Source organism: Orbilia oligospora, assembly GCF_000225545.1.
Source record: "Orbilia oligospora ATCC 24927 unplaced genomic scaffold scaffold00043, whole genome shotgun sequence".
Taxonomy (NCBI): domain Eukaryota; kingdom Fungi; phylum Ascomycota; class Orbiliomycetes; order Orbiliales; family Orbiliaceae; genus Orbilia; species Orbilia oligospora.
In genome coordinates this window covers 1,421,672-1,437,262 of record NW_011645600.1, presented here as the reverse complement: position 1 = coordinate 1,437,262, position 15,591 = coordinate 1,421,672, and the positions used below count along the sequence as shown (strand labels likewise).

Genomic DNA, 15,591 nt, shown 5'->3' with positions numbered 1-15,591 from the left:
CCAACTAAACTAACAACACCGCCTGAGACATCGCCAACACTTTGTCTCTCCCTGGCCTGAAGGAAAGATCAATGCAATAGTATTGGCAGCGAGCAGTTCCAATTCATCATAGTTCGAAACCTTTTCCATCTCTAACGCCCTCAAAGCCTCAGAAGCGGCACACACTTACAGACTTAGTTTCTTTTCTTCTCCATATACTTGGGGCGTTTCGATACAGAATAGAAGCAAGGCCAGCCATCAATCCAGCCAGGGGATCCGGAACTTGGTGGTGAAATAACCCCAAAAAAATAAAATACGTCTTCTCAGACATTTTAGGGCTGCCTGGGAAAGCCTTCATCCTTTGCGGCAGCTGATTGACCCCTTCAGACTTCGAGCATCCCTGTGACGGGCTTCCTCCCCAAGCTAAGGGAACAAGCATATCGTCGATACTTCTTTTGATATTTTTATTTTATTTTTTTATTTTATATTTTTTATTCCTTGTTTCGATAATACTTTGAGGCCTTCTTCACTTACACCTCCCAGCCAGTTAACTCTCAACGTTACGTCGGTTACACTCAAAAACAAAAGAAACCACTAGGCCGAATAAGAAACTAGCAGGTTGTCCCCTCATTTGATCTCCCACTAAGAGGTCGACTAGGTCGTCTGCCATGATAAGAACATCATAGCCTGCTCACATACATACCGATCATACCCAGTCAACCTTTCTTCTGCGGAAATTGAGCACGCTTTTCTTTCTTACTACGATCCGATTACCTGGTAGAATTCTTTCGACGTGGTAACCGAACCTTCCGTTTTGTTCTGAGATCTCCACTTCATCCTTGCTGGATCCCATCGTGGTTGTTCTTGGCTCGCCATATATATCTACGGCCCTGTCGGTGCATATAATATTTAGCCTATCCTCCCGGAGTGTCTATCGGAACTTGCCAACCGTTTTTCTCCAACCGGTTTCCTATCGAGTGACCATCAAGGTTCAACATTAAACCATACAACCACATTTTTTACCAATTCCAACAAAAAACTTGCGCAGTTCTCAAAATTATATTCTTCACGGTGGCGTCGATTTCTTATATCGCTGCTGTATCAATACCTCGTGACTACAAAGCCGCCCGACGGAAATATTCCGACAATCTTGTCTGATCCGCTGATATCGAGGGGACCCCGTACTGATTCTTTCGATATAAGATTTTATTCCCCACCTTTGGCGGAGATATTTCAGAAGCACGTTCCATCTCTCTACTTGTTCCTGGCTGGTTCTTCTTTTTCCTTCTCATACAGCCAAAAAAATTTCTTGGAGGGTTCCTCCATATATTCTTCGCAATTCTTTAACTCTAACAGTTACCCCATTGTTCACTTATTCGACTTATTCATCCGAACCCGCCCTCTTTTTTGCTACTGAGGTAGTGCAGTTTTAGACTGCGAAGGGAAAACTTTTTTCCATCAATCATTTTTGAGTAAATTTTCTTTTAAAAGAGAAAAAAAAAATGTCGACGACGTCAAATACAGTAATAAGGTTACGGGCCTGCGATAGATGCGCGGCAATCGTAAGTTTTCCAAGATTCCCCAAGGATGTCTCAAGAATAACGAATGACTAATTTCTTGGTAAATAGAAGCAAGTATGTAACCGCAAAGACGGACAGAAGGACTGTACTAGATGCGCGAGTAAGTACAAATTGCGTGATCGATCTGTTTCAGAGCGGTGACATCTTCTATGGGATAATGGCCACTGACAGTAGGTTATTTCTCTAGGGCTGGGCATTGTCTGCCAGATTACGAGAACACAGAAGCCTATGGGGAGACCTAGAAAATGGCCAAGGAAAGAGAAGGTGCTGAAGTCCGAAGCTGGATCTCCACCGTCTCTGACGAACTCCCCGGTATCACCGGATTCGTCAGATAACTCTTCATGTTCCGATAGTGAAGTTGAGAGATCATTCCGTCGCTATGAAAGGGCTCCAGCCCCGACATCGGGTATGATCGTTAGCCCTATATCTTTGAAGGACAAGAGAGTCCGTAGCGGCTGTAGCTCTTGCAAGTCCAGGTAAGACTTTTTTTTTATATACATATAATCCTGGCTAGTATTTGTAGAGGACCATTTTTTAACAGTAGAATAGGAGAAAGAAGTGTGATGAGATCTTTCCAAAATGCGGCGACTGTTCAAGACTTGGTCTAGACTGTCAACGTGGATTCATGGATAGCCCTATTTCGGACCCGGCTTCTCTCATGGTCCCTTACATGGCAGCAGCTCCAGGGATTTTGCCGGAATCACATCTTCACGACGCCTTTGATTTCCCAGAGCTTTCGATTTTCGCGCCATCCATGTTCCCCATGGGTCCCGTTGGATCCGGATCCGAGGAGAGTAACCTTCTCCAACACTATGCCTGTGTTGTTTCCAGGTCCCTGTCAGTTGTGCCTGACGAGATTAACCCATTCCTGAGCTTGTTTATGCCAATGGCTTTTGAGCATCATGCTATGCGCTACGCTCTTCTTGGCCTTTCTGCCAGTCACTTGAGAAGACACCACCCTGAATACGAAACCGTCATGACAAAGTATTTGGCCTTGGCAATGGAACGAACTAGGGTATTGCTATGTGAGGCCGAGACATCCGACGAAGCTGCCGTAGAGGGTCTAGCGACCATTTTGGTGCTTTGTCTGCATGAGGTATGTAGTGACTGCTTTACAAATAGATTTTCATGCTGATTATGCTAACTTGTACACTTTTTTCGACAAATATAGATCTGTGAAGGAAAGAGTCGGAAATGGGCTCTTCATATGAGAGCAGCTTGCTCGCTAATCAACTCTCGAAGGAGATCGAAACCTTTCCCTCCCGCAGTTAGGTTCCTTCTGGAATCAGTAGCTTACTTCGACTCCATGGCCACCCTGTCATTTTCAAAACCTGCCATGCTAGAGGATGCTCTCTACCCAGAAGGATTCGAGGACATCCGCCCAGACGAGTTAATGCCGATGATCTGCGCCCCACGGAGTCCAGTTCCCCATGCTCTTTTCGGTACTGCTTCGGATCTTTTCTCTGTCATCAATGAGATTGCTGTTCTCGCCCAACAACGAAGCCAGTTTTCGGTCTCTGAATTTACAACCGACAACTTCATGTCGAAGGCTATGGCTATCGATGCCAAGTTGATGAACTGGAGGCCGAAGCCGTGTGTCAATACCATGACAGACCCTTTCCTTTGTGAAAAAATGTCTGCTGCTTCGGATGCCATCAGGTGGGCTGCTATTATGAGACTTCACCAACTCGTCTACGGCCATGACAAAGCACACCCTAAGATTCAAGCTGGTGTTAAGAACATTATCATTAATGTCTCCAAGATCCCAATCGGTGATCTTTCTGAGAGTATCCTTGTTTTCCCAATGCTCATGGCCGGTGTCGGTGCTGCAACACCCGAGGACAAGCATGCAGTCCGACAACGAATGGTCATGATGGGGGCTAACATTGGCTTTGGTAACGTCATTGAAGCCCACGAGCTAGTTGAGAAGGTATGGAGAATGGAAGAAGATGCAGAGATAAAATCTGGCCCTGGCGTTGTCAAGGGAGTGCCATGGGAAATCATGATGAGAGAGAACGGCCAGACATTGATTATGAGCTAAGCTCTTTTAATGATATCTACGATGCTCACGGCTCACGAGGCTTATTTGCATTGCGAAATACTAAACTTTTTTTTAAAAAATGGTTCTCTTGGATATGTATTTTTATTGTCAGCGGTGGTATACTGGGTATATTTTTTTTCTCTTCGAGCAAGTAATTTTCTTCACTTCGCCAGCAGCCCGGATTTTACCCTTCTATTTTCTTTTAACATTTGCATTTTTTACCGGTGTTACTTTTTCTTTATCTGTTGGATCGATGTGTCCGCAAAAAAAGGGTCTCTTAGTTTCTTTTGCATTTTCCTAGTATCTTTGGCGTTTTTCCATCCTCTCTTTATTCATATCTTGTTCCAAAAAAATGGTTATTACGGCGTGGAAAACCTTCATTACACTTTTTCTTTTTTCTTCAACAAAACCAAAAAGGTTTAGTATATACTTCTACGAAAATTTTCGGGGGAACACTTTGTAAATATATCATTACCATAGACGTGCCTGTACGGCTGTCTCATATTGCTTAATCCTAAAAAAAAAACACTCTTCTATCGACCAATGGGCCCCCTCTATTTGACGCTGGTGATTAGGCAGAAGCTTTATGAAGCCTAAGTCGCTTCCTCAGGAAACTCGATGCAGATATGAAACATTCGCAAGTACCGTTAAGATCTCGCATCTCGATTCCTTGTTCGAATCCGTACGAGATAGATGATGCCTGACGTCGACCCTTTACTTTTCCTGTTTCTGCCCCTCTAACAAGCTTAAGTAATTCACGCTCATTGTAACTCCAGATCCGCGACTACCGCTCTATGATCGCTCACAAAGACCCCAATATCCTTGAATTTGTTGGGCATGACGGCGTATCCTGTTACCTTCCAATCCTTCTTTGCCACTGAAGTCTCTCCTTCAGAGTTTTCACCCTGTCGAACTTGTTTTGATACCGAGCCATTTAAAAAAATAAAGTCGATTACCTTCTCAGACTCCCCCTCGTATCCAAACCCAGTGTAAGTATTCCGTTCACCGTAGGTCTCCGCCCAACCGACATAATTCTTAACATCAACAACCCCACTATCCTCCTCCGCCAGACGTTTATAAGCCTCCTGGGTGACTTCCGAATTAAAGTCACCAGCTAAAGCAACCGGTAGCCCCTGTTTTACATACTCTGATACGATGTTTATGATCATTTCTGCAGAGTGGAAACGAGCTTTTGAACCTTGATCGTCGAGATGGGTTGACATGAAGACTATTTCTCTATCCGTGGGGAGGTGTTTGAAGATTCCGTGGGTGATTATACGAATACAAGCTGCATCCCAGCCTTTACTGGGTTTGTCGGGGGTAGGAGATAGCCAGGTTGTATTGTTGGTCTGTGGATGAAAGATGGTGGGTTGGTAGAGGACTGGTGAGGCTTCGCCGGAGAGGTGTCCGTCGTCGCGGTGGAGACCTATGGAGGCCCAGTGGAGATTGGGTGGGAGGTTGGAATTGAGGGTGGTGATTATGTCGGTTAATTGGGAGTGGAGGACTTCTTGGAGACAGATTATGGAGGGGATGGAGGGGGTGGCGGAGGTTAGGTGGTGGAGTTGGGAGATTAGGAGGGGGAGACGGGTAGGCCATGGTTCTTCGCCGCGGAAGGGGGAAGTAGTGGCGTAACGGATATTATGGGAGATTATTCTGAGGGGGAGCGGGGAGGAGGGGGATAGTTGCATTGTTGAAGCTCAAGATGGGGGGGTGATACAGTACTAGGTATATTGATTTTAAGGGGGGGCTACTCGGGGGAGAGGATATAGAGATGCTCAGTAAATAAGATATAAAGATATTATGAAATTTATAGAGAAATAGTACACGATAATTGGTGTATAAGATTGAATACTCGAGAGAAGTCGAAATGAAAAGATTACAGGTCAAAGTGTCACCGGGGGTACTCTTGGGTAAATTCGGCCAAAATACAAGAATTCCTCGGGAGATAGTTAGTTCAGACGGTATTTAGGCCCTATCGAATCAAATCAAAGGATTCTACCACGGGCGGCCTCTGCAGGTTGTTTCGATATCACGGATATCAACCAAAGACCCCGGGGCGGGTTTGTTCTCGATAGACGGCTCAGGAAGAGATTTGGGTGGAGTTCAGGAATTGCGTTGAGTCTGTTGGATTTTTTAATTTGGAGTGAGAGGCTTTCTTGGACGTCATTTGCCGGACTGCCGCCGAGTCCGAAGCCTCCCGTAATTTGCTATTTGATAAGATAATTTATAACGATACTATCATATGATCTCGAGCAGCACTTCTTTTTTTTCTCTTGGTGTCGTAATTTGACATCCAAATTTTTACCCAGTTCCAAGGGAGGATAGGGAAGGAAGGAAGGTTTGAGTCTAGTCCGGGCTACGAACTGTCCAGGGCGATATAGCTTATAGACAACTGGAACCGGCAGCCGGCGGTTTTCGATACAGTGGCTTGGCGGGGCACAATGACGACTCTACCTCTCACTATGACCCATTAAGAATCATGGGCAGGTTTCTATCATGAAGAGGTATCATGGGAATTCTCCCGTGGTTTTATGGGTTTGTCGTAGATGCTCGTTTCGGAGGTGATGTTCGGGATAGATACTTAGATATGCCCTTACTTCGATCCATATTTCCCCTCTTCAAATGTTCCCTCAATATTATGCAATCCTTCCTTTCCCTCAGCCGTAGTTCAAGGTGGACAGGGCTGGTAAAGGTTGTGGTGACGTTTGCGGATGTAGAATTCGACGACTCCAGTGTTTAATCCGTTGAGGTCATGTAAGTGGTACTTATGTAAGTCATTTTATATATGCATCCAGGATGTATATATACTGAGAGTACCCTTGGACCACTTTCTCTGGACCGGTAACTGTACATCCACCATACCAAAGAAGTGAGTCCCCAAATAGCCTGAGTTACTTTTACTTCCCTTCCCGTCTATGAGTCGAATTTAAAGTCTAGCTTGTCTGTCTGCAAAGAAGAAGAAGAAGTGCTGTTTCCCCGCTGCAGCCAGCTGCTAACTAATTTTTCGCTTGTAGCCGCAGGACACACACAAAAACACGCCCAAAACTGCCCGCTTGAAAAATACAGTACTTAGCTGGTATTAGTTCACGAGACTCGTTTCTTTTCCTGCTTTCGATTCCCATCGTCATCGACCACCTCCGAGTCTCAATTGGAAGCGCCTGTTGTTAAATCCTTAAACCCTTCAGTTTTATCCTTTTGCCAGTTCAGGTCTTATCTCCCAAAATGGCTGAAGAAAAGAAGGAAATCGGTACCGTAGCCAACTATCTGTTTTTGTCCCGCTGTTTACCCTTCGCTACCCCGCGATCTGAGGATTTCGTCATGATGCGTACTCGAAACCGGTGAATGCATCAGCAATTTACTTCGAGAAGCGGTATCGGTGGTTTCAATTCGCCGGTCGAGGGGGAGGAAGATTCGAAGAGAAAGAAAAAAATTCGAGGAGGGGCTTGGATTGCTAATGATTATCTTGTTGGGAAACCTGCAGACTACACCCTCGCCAATCCTGATACCCTCACCAAGTACAAGACTGCCGCTGAAATCTCGAACAAAGTCTTGAACCATGTTGTCAGCCTTGTCAAGGAAGGTGCTACCGTTCTGAGCCTCTGCGAGGAGGGTGACAAGTTGTTGGAGGAGGAGACATCGAAGGTCTTCAAGGGAAAGGATATCAAGAAAGGTGTGTGTGTCTCATTATACCATATCCTCGATATTCTCTGGAATATTAGGCATATCTTTATTGGAGAGGCTTCATGAGGTGGCTTTATGAGGCTTCGGATTTGCTTAAGTGCTTATACCGATATACTCGGGATTTTAGGCATTTCCTTCCCCACGACTGTCTCTCCTGATGAGATCATCACACCTCTCACCCCCAATCCATACGACACTGCCACTCCTGAATGGGCCGTCAAACCCGGTCAGGTCCTAAAGATTCAACTTGGTGCACATATCGATGGATTTGCTGCCATTGTTGGATCCACAGTCGTCGTTCCAGCCTCCGAAGGTGCCGATGCTGAGATCACCGGCGAAGTTGCCGACCTTCTCCTCGCCACACACTACATCAACCAAGCCTTCCTGAGATTGATCCTTCCACCAAGCCTACACCCTGGTGCCGAGGAGGGCAAGGAGGTTAAGCCGCCAACCCATACCAAGATCAACTCTATTCTTAACAGCATCGCGAAGACGTACGGATGCAGTCTGGTTGAGAACACCACTAGTTATCAATTCGAGAGGAATGAAATTGAAGGCAAGAAGAAGATCATCTTGGCTCCAACTGAGGGGACGAAGGGTGAAGGCAACCCTGAGATCGGTGATGTCTGGGGTGTTGAGGTTGCTGTTGCTCTCGGTGATAGCGGAAAGGTATGGGATTCTAGATCTATATATCGCGGGTGTAAAGAGGGGGGCAATCAAGCTAATATATCTTCTGCCTTATCTTTAGTTGAAAGTCTCTGATAACAAGCCAACATTGTTCCGAAATACTGGAACTACCTTCGCACTGAAGCGACCTACCTCTCGTCAAACCTTCACTGAGATTAAGGGCAAGTTTGGAAACTTCCCATTCTCTTCGAGATACCTTACCGACCAGAAGGCTGCGGCATTCGGTTTGGTTGAGTGTGTCAGAGGTAACCTCCTAAGACAGTATGAGGTCCTTATTGAGAAGGAGGGCAAGATCACCTCGAAGGATTTCAGCGTCGTTGGTACGTACCACTCCGTCCGAAGGACCTGCCTACCATATATTGCATACTGACGATTTCTATAGCCGTTACCAAGAAGGGTCTCTCTGTCATCTCGGCTCCACCAGCTATTGATCTAGAGAAGGTCAAGTCGGATAAGAAGATTACAGATGAGGAGATCCTCAAGCTTCTCGAGATCCCAATTGGAGCACCAAAGAAGGCCAACAAGAAGAAGAAGAAGGCTGGTGCATCTACTGATGAGTAGCAGCTTTCTCCTATGAAGAGCATTACGGTGTCTTGATTTTACAGATATTATTATTTCCCCACCAGCTCTTACTACAGTACAGATGGAGCCAAATGTAGGCCTGGTTCAACGTGTACAGATAAAGAAGAAAATTCATTAAGTTACCTCCACTGTAGATAACTACAGAATATGATTGAAGCTGTTCTCTATGAGCTATCCGTAGACAACTTAGGGTTTGCGGGGCAATTATTATCGCAAAAGAACAGTTTCGGTCTGGCGGCTTTTCATAACTGTATGGTTTGATTGGTACGTCATGCATGGGGGGTCGGTCAGGTTCGAAAATTCTCACGAGAGAAGCAACAGGACGGGGACCGGAGCATTGGTAGTCGGCGGGATCTGGGATTTGATAAGGTCTGGCAATAATGTGTCTTTGTTACCGGGGGGGTTTATTTGCCCACAACAATGCTCGGTTTTGTAGAGGCTCTGAATGAAGACTCCAGTGTGACGTGCTCCTAGGGAATTTTTGAAAGTGGTGGTTATAAAACCCCCCACTCTCTCGGTCCCTCCCTCTCTTTTTCTTTCTTCTCTCTCCACCCACCCTCACCTTCTGACTTCACCTCACCACCATCACCAACCTTTCTTGCTTTTGCCTTTCATCAGAACCATCACTTCCATCACTTCCATCACTCTATTTATCTATTAGTCCTTGTACTTCCTTCTGCTTCATCCTTCTGGATAAGCCTGATCGTTTTTAGCTCCATCCGATCGCGTTCGTGGTGGTTTTTGTTCTCTCGATATTTTATCTATCTATCTGACTCGCAAGCTTCTTGGCCAAAGCCATCTACGGTTTCGTCTGATTTTCAACGGAGTCGTCAGATACCAGCTGCCAGCCAAGTTTCGTCAAAAGCCTTCTCTTAGACTAAGAAGCATCTAGCTCGAAGCTGGTGATACCGTGACGGCCACGTCACAATCACACAGACAGATCTTTTTTTGAGTAAGTAGTCTCGAGTTTTCCTACTGTTTCCTTCCAGCTAGTCGAGCAAATCCAATCGAAGCAGCCTCGTAGCTTCCGATTCGGTCTACTCTGCTTTCTTCTAGCTTGTCCGAATTCTTCTCCTCAGCTCTTTCATGTCTGTCGTTCATTGCATTATTTGTTCATTCCTCAGCCCTTCTGCATTTTTGCCAGACTGCTTAGGTAAGTTTCTTGCCTGTCTGTGGCCAGGGCTGTCGCAATGAGCCGTGCGATTGACTGGGGAAGCCGAGCTCTCCAGGGCCGGCAGTACATGCGTACATCCCTCCATCCGTTGCATTTTACGGGTCTGCAGTGCAGTGCAGCTGCCGAGCGTTGATAGCTGATTTGTTAATTGCATTGTTGTGCGTGTGGGATGTTTTATTTTATTTGACGAGACCAGTCGGGATTAATTCCAAAACCCGTTGCTGGCTGTTTTCCTTTCCTGTCTTCCTTTCCTCTTCTTCCCACAACCCCCCCCTTCAAAAACCAAACCTTAGTCCCTGCACAACCTTAACTTCCGACCCAGCACAGCTCCCTTCATTTACATCCTTCTTCATCATCATTCACCTGTGCATTTCCACACATCAAAAAAAAAAAAACCTCCCTGATTTCTCTGGCTACTAGCAGCTTTGCTCTCACGTTCACCCTTTGCAGAACGTGACATTTTGATCAGGCAAGTCTACAAATCTGCTACATTCACTCGTCGATGCATTTTTTCGCGTCTCGAATGCTTCGAGCTGCCATTATCATCGACTGTTTTCATTGATTTTTTTTTCTTCGCGTTGAGTGGCCGTTGCAAAAACCCACCCACTAAATTTGAGGGATAAAAAAAAACCTACCCTACTCTACATTCCACTTTATGCATGATTAGGATGATTAGACACATCAGACGCTAACCCTGTCTTCTCGATAGCCAGATCATCATCTTTTTGCCCATCCAGCAGGTCAGGCTCGAAGTCTCCCGTGACTCGCCTGAGTTTCCGTTGCTGCCCGGATTTTTCGACAGCCAGCCTTGAGTCTTCGAACTCGGCTGTGTCTTCTGTAGGAGGAGGTTTCGTTCGTTGCTGTTGTCCCTTGGTTGTATTGGTAGGTGCTCCAATAGCTATTCCCCATCTCTTTCCTTGTTTTTCAGGGGCGGCCGAGGGAGGCCAGAGGGAAAAGGCAGAGCTACGATCCTACATGCTTGATGGATTGTGATGGCTGGGAGCTGAAAGTGTCGGAATCCCGCCCGTGAAGACTTTTTTAGCTTCTTCGGGATGGATTCTTGCATTTTTTAGCAACGGTCAAAATTGAGCCAGCCCTGGGATTCGTGTCGTACACGACCAACGTTATCCATTTCCAGTTCTGGAAGCTTTGGGTTACGTGTAGGTACTGGGTTCCAGGCTCGGTGTGCTTTTTTCTCAGCCGAAATCATCACGATTGTCAACCTGTTTACATATTGTTTGATTGGCTGGTGATCTCTCATTTTCCTCCGTTCTGTTGTTCAACCAGAATCCTTTACCCCTTTGCCGAGTTCTAGGGGTGAGATTCTGTTGACCCCCCAAAAAAAACCACACACAAAATCCTTGCCACACATTTTTTACTAACATTTTCGCCCACAAACAGACAACCATGCCAAAGAAGAGTGGGAACTCTTCTGCGGCCAGCGGGGGGAAGCGGGGGAAGTCGAAGTCGAGGAGCCAGACACCCGCTGCTGCTGTCGCTGCTGCTGCTACTCCTCCTGTAGGAAACGGTTCGGCCGTCCTACAGGAGGACGATATGACCGTGTTTACGCCCATTAATGGGCCAATCTTGTCTCTTGGGTCCCGAGACAATGCAGAGGGGAGGAGGACGCTGGAGTATCCGGCTTCCTCGGACGAGTCGGGCGAGTCCTTGCGACGAGGTAAGCACCAATCAACCCCAATTTGCATTTCCAACGCGAGGTATCCTCAGATAAATATCTTCCGTGCTCCTTGAGCTGGTTGGTAAATATCTGGAGGCGCGTCGTATCTTCGATGTGAAATATCCATGGTGGCAATCCCGGTCCCCTATTACCCTGAATGATGAAATTTCCTCACATCTCCAAGATTGACCAAGAATCTTTTATTTTTGGAATGTGTTTGCTGTCCTTTCGGGTTTCATCATCTTTTTAAACACAAAATTTACTGACACCTCGCAATTTAGCCCGCACCCGTCCGGGGAAGTCGGTGAGACAGATGTTGATGGAGGAGAGGGAGAAGAGGGAGGAGTTAAAGGAGAGGAAGAGGAGGGAGAAGAAGGAGAAGAAGGAGAGGAGGAGGGAGGAGGAGGAGAAAGCCGGGGGTCCTTCGAGACCCCCTTCAAAACAGTCGACCCTGGAGCGTCACTTTAGGAAAGTGACTGCTCCGGAGGTCGACTCCTTGGAGGGGGGCTCGAAGCCCTCGGTGGCTGTGCCCGGGGCCGAAACCGGGCAGAGCTTGAGGTTCAAGCTCACGTTCAAGAACCGGGCAGCTTCGGCTGCAGCCAACCAGACGGTGGTCCTCACGACCAACCCACCGTCGGACCCGTTGGAAGCGGTGGTCGCTCCGGGTGGCTCGTCCCCGCCGTTGGCGCCTATTGACGCCAACGGTCGTGGTAGGCGGGCCACTCGGAATGCGGCCCCGTGTTACAGCGGGTTTCCGACGGCGGCCCCACCACCACCGTCCCCAGCACCACCACCACCAGCACCACCACCCAGCCAGCCAGTTTCGTCGCTTCCGCGACAAACCACCCCAAAGCTGGCGAGGCGGTCCACCAGGTCGGCTAGCCCCCGACGTGGTGGTACCAAAGCCGAGCCGGCTGCGGGTGTGGGGCGTCGTGGGGGCAGGCCCAAGTGCCTCGATGAGGCGGGGCGGTTCATCGATATTGAACCGCCAAAGCAAGCCGTCTCGTACGGCAACCCAAAGCTCGGGGCCCAGCACAACGAGTACGGGATGATGCCTCTGGGGGCCCTCCCACCCAAAGAGCGGGTGGAGGAGGTGTTCAACAAGCCAGTGCCCAAGGAGCCCGAGGCCTGGTGTGATTTACATTCGGGCCAACAATACTACAACTTCTGGGGGACGGCCGGGAACAAGGACCTCCAGAAGCACAAGAACGAGCAGGCGCGCGCCAAGAGGGCCGCGCAGAAGGCCGGGCGTCTCGACGCCGACAACGACTGGGTCTTCCCGGACTCAGAGGGGGTGAGGCGCGTCGTGGGGGGTGGCGAGACGCGAGGGAAGGGGAAGGCGCGTCGGTTGAGGGTGACCACTTCGCGTGGTCACGACCTCGCTGATGCGTCGTCCCCTGACCTCGTGTCAGGGCCACAGTTTTCTCCGGCTTCGGAGAACGTCCCAGAGACCCCACGGGGGGGTGAAGACCCGGAACTTCAGACCACATGCGATACTTCTGAAGCTCCAGGGGCCGAGGTTGGGGGCCTCAAGGCGCTGGCGCCGAAGCCAGAATTGAGTACTGTGATCAGGCAAGCCAAGCTTGCCGCGGAGAAGGAGGGGAATACGGAGGTGATCGAGTTGTTAAACTCGGTCGAGGTGGCGGGGAGCTCCGAGGCGGTGGAGCTGTTGATGAGGGTCCTTAATGGACCAGGACGTCTCTCGGTATGTATTACTCTTATTCCATAACAACTCGATGAACCTGACTAACTAAATATCTTCTTTCTAGCCTGCCATTGCAGGCACCAAGCGAACTGCCCTCCAGAGGGAGGAAGACGAGTTTCTGGTTTCTGGGGAAGTCGCCTCTTCCCACGGGGGGAAGAGGCGCATGTTGCGGCCTTTTGTGCCGCTAATGCGCCCAAACCGACCCGACGATGAGGACGACCTCATCGCCGCGAACATGAACAGGATGGTCGACGAGAGGCGCAGGCATCTAGGAGAACTAGATGCCCGGTACATTCCCCGGGAGTACAGTTGCTTGCGGGGAGAGGTTGAGGAACCTCTCCTGCACCCCGATCTTTCAGATCGGGAGTTCGAAAGAGACGAGGAGGACAATGCGATGGAGTGGGAGAGGACCGCTCCTCAAATCCAGCGTGCCATGGACTTCAAGACTGAAAAGAAGGGCGGACAATCTCAGGATGAGGTATCCCGGAGACGTAACGCCAAAGAGAAGTATGTCTTGCTTGCAACCTACTTGTTTCTCCAAAATAGTATTCTAACAAATTTCTACAATGAATAGGACCCAGGAAGTTGCTGGACCAGAGGACGAGGCGATGGTAGATGCCCTTCCGGCTCCTATCCCTCTCATGGATGACGAGGAGTCCCCATGTACCGTTTGTCACGGTACTGGAGCACCTCTTGTCATCTGTGATGGGGAAGGATGCCGTGAAGAACAGCACTACTCCTGTGCAGACCCACCCCTCACACAAGAAATGGTCGACGAGTTGCCAGAGTGGTTCTGCCGAACATGCACCAACAAGAGGAAGGCCGATGGAAAACATAAGAACCCAACGTACAAGGGTAACATGGGCGGACTCTTCCAGGATGCAGACCAGGTTAACCAGCGAAGTTTTGTACTGCCGAAGGAAATAAGAGATACCTTCACCGGTGTCAAGACAGGGAAACTCGGAACCTATAGAGAAGCTACCGACCATTTCGTCCTGACCAAGTCTAAAGATAAAGAGTAAGTTCTTGATAACTACCAACCCTGAGAATGGTTAAAATGGCTAACTTAAATTTGTAGACTCCGTGCATATGACCATATCCGCAGGAACGACGGATTGGCCTTCGAACAACAGTTGCTCGGATCTGATGGCAATATTGCTATCTGTTATCGTTGTCGCGAGTCTCGAATCCGCAAAGACCGTGGTAGATTGATTGGGTGTGACTATTGCCCATGCTACTGGCACCAGGATTGCTTACCGACACCATTAGTGGAGCCACCTGCTATCAAGATGCGCACTTCGGACAAACCTGAGAGAGGTGACGAGGTTGTGCTTGTGAAGTGGAAGTGCCCATTGCATATTCCTGAAGATGTTTACGTAAGTCTTTACCTTCTTTTTTTTAATAAAAAAAAAACTGTTTGGTCAAGTAGAAAGCTAATAATTCCATTCACAGCCTATGCGTCAGCCCCGCGGTCCGGTTGAAGGAGCCGACCGACAGTGGCCACCAAAACATCGTCTCCCGCCAGTTACACCAGCCTCCCGAGATATCCCATCTGGAGACTTTCACGCAACTAGGATTAGCGGGAAAGAACTCCTCTTGCCTACGAGCGGCGTCAAGATGAATCTGTTCCCTAACGTGCAAAGGGCAGAGCAACAAAAAGAATTGGAAGAGACTGTCTTTACGGGTACAGATGTACAGGCTATTGAGATCATTCGATCACTCCGAGATAACGTTCAGAGAGCATTTGCTGCCGAACCCGTCGCCCAAATGCCAGCTGTCACTACAGCTCCTACTCAAGTCACTACAATTCCTACTCAAGTCACACCAGGGCCTGCCTTCCCTACCAACAACATTGCGGAATATATCTGGAATAATGTCCCGGAGCACTTCCGTCTTGGTGGTGTCGAAGCTGCAATTCTCAATGGGGAGATCGAAGATGACGCTGCTGAACAAATTCGTCTTATTACAGCCATTCAACGAAGCATGGATGCTAAACTTGCGCGCCTTCAAGCCGCCGGGAAGTTCAAGTGAACACCCACGATATTATCCAAGTCCCTAACAGAAGGTTTATCATGCATCACCCTTCATGCACCGTTCGATCCTTACGAATTTCGTCAAAATACCATCGATCATCCTCATAATACCGGCCGTCGTTGCCCGGCTTTCAAGTTTTTTGATCATTTTTACTACACAACACATTTTGAGAGGCTTTTTTACGTCTGTTTTTTTACACAAGCCTGCTTGTTGATAAGACTACCGACTATGCACCTGCATATCTCTCGCACCTCTCTGGCTTTCACCCAGTCTCCGTATCATCATTGAACCAACGCCAGGAGCCTTCATCCTTCATTGCGAATGTTGTTTACATATCCCTAGACACATTCAATTTCTTTCGCGAAACCTTCCCCTTTCGCGCCCGGCTTTCTACTGGACTTTTCTGTACCAGTGTGGATCGACTAAATACATTGCATCTCATGGCGTTTC

At 48.2% G+C, this 15,591-nt stretch overlaps 4 protein-coding genes across 4 annotated transcripts; 3 read left to right on the top strand and 1 right to left on the bottom strand.

Moving 5' to 3' along the window:
* Window positions 1-1,481: 1,481 nt before the first annotated feature.
* Window positions 1,482-3,600, top strand: AOL_s00043g432 (uncharacterized protein; the record flags this gene model as incomplete). Its single annotated transcript, XM_011120918.1, has 5 exons — window positions 1,482-1,541; window positions 1,608-1,659; window positions 1,747-2,035; window positions 2,109-2,655; window positions 2,731-3,600. The coding sequence occupies 5 exons, from the start codon at window positions 1,482-1,484 to the stop codon at window positions 3,598-3,600; spliced, it is 1,818 nt and encodes a 605-aa protein (XP_011119220.1).
* A 761-nt stretch (window positions 3,601-4,361) lies between these two features.
* Window positions 4,362-5,288, bottom strand: AOL_s00043g431 (uncharacterized protein; the record flags this gene model as incomplete). The annotated part of the gene is made up of 1 exon (XM_011120917.1): window positions 4,362-5,288. The coding sequence occupies one exon, from the start codon at window positions 5,286-5,288 to the stop codon at window positions 4,362-4,364; it is 927 nt and encodes a 308-aa protein (XP_011119219.1).
* Window positions 5,289-6,942: 1,654 nt separating this feature from the next.
* Window positions 6,943-8,529, top strand: AOL_s00043g430 (uncharacterized protein; the record flags this gene model as incomplete). The annotated part of the gene is made up of 4 exons (XM_011120916.1): window positions 6,943-7,270; window positions 7,409-7,950; window positions 8,030-8,288; window positions 8,351-8,529. 4 exons carry the CDS (start codon window positions 6,943-6,945, stop codon window positions 8,527-8,529), a joined length of 1,308 nt encoding a protein of 435 aa, XP_011119218.1.
* Window positions 8,530-11,131: 2,602 nt separating this feature from the next.
* AOL_s00043g429 (uncharacterized protein) lies at window positions 11,132-15,138 on the top strand (the record flags this gene model as incomplete). The annotated part of the gene is made up of 6 exons (XM_011120915.1): window positions 11,132-11,402; window positions 11,684-13,107; window positions 13,172-13,614; window positions 13,682-14,125; window positions 14,186-14,483; window positions 14,560-15,138. The coding sequence occupies 6 exons, from the start codon at window positions 11,132-11,134 to the stop codon at window positions 15,136-15,138; spliced, it is 3,459 nt and encodes a 1,152-aa protein (XP_011119217.1).
* Window positions 15,139-15,591: the final 453 nt, after the last annotated feature.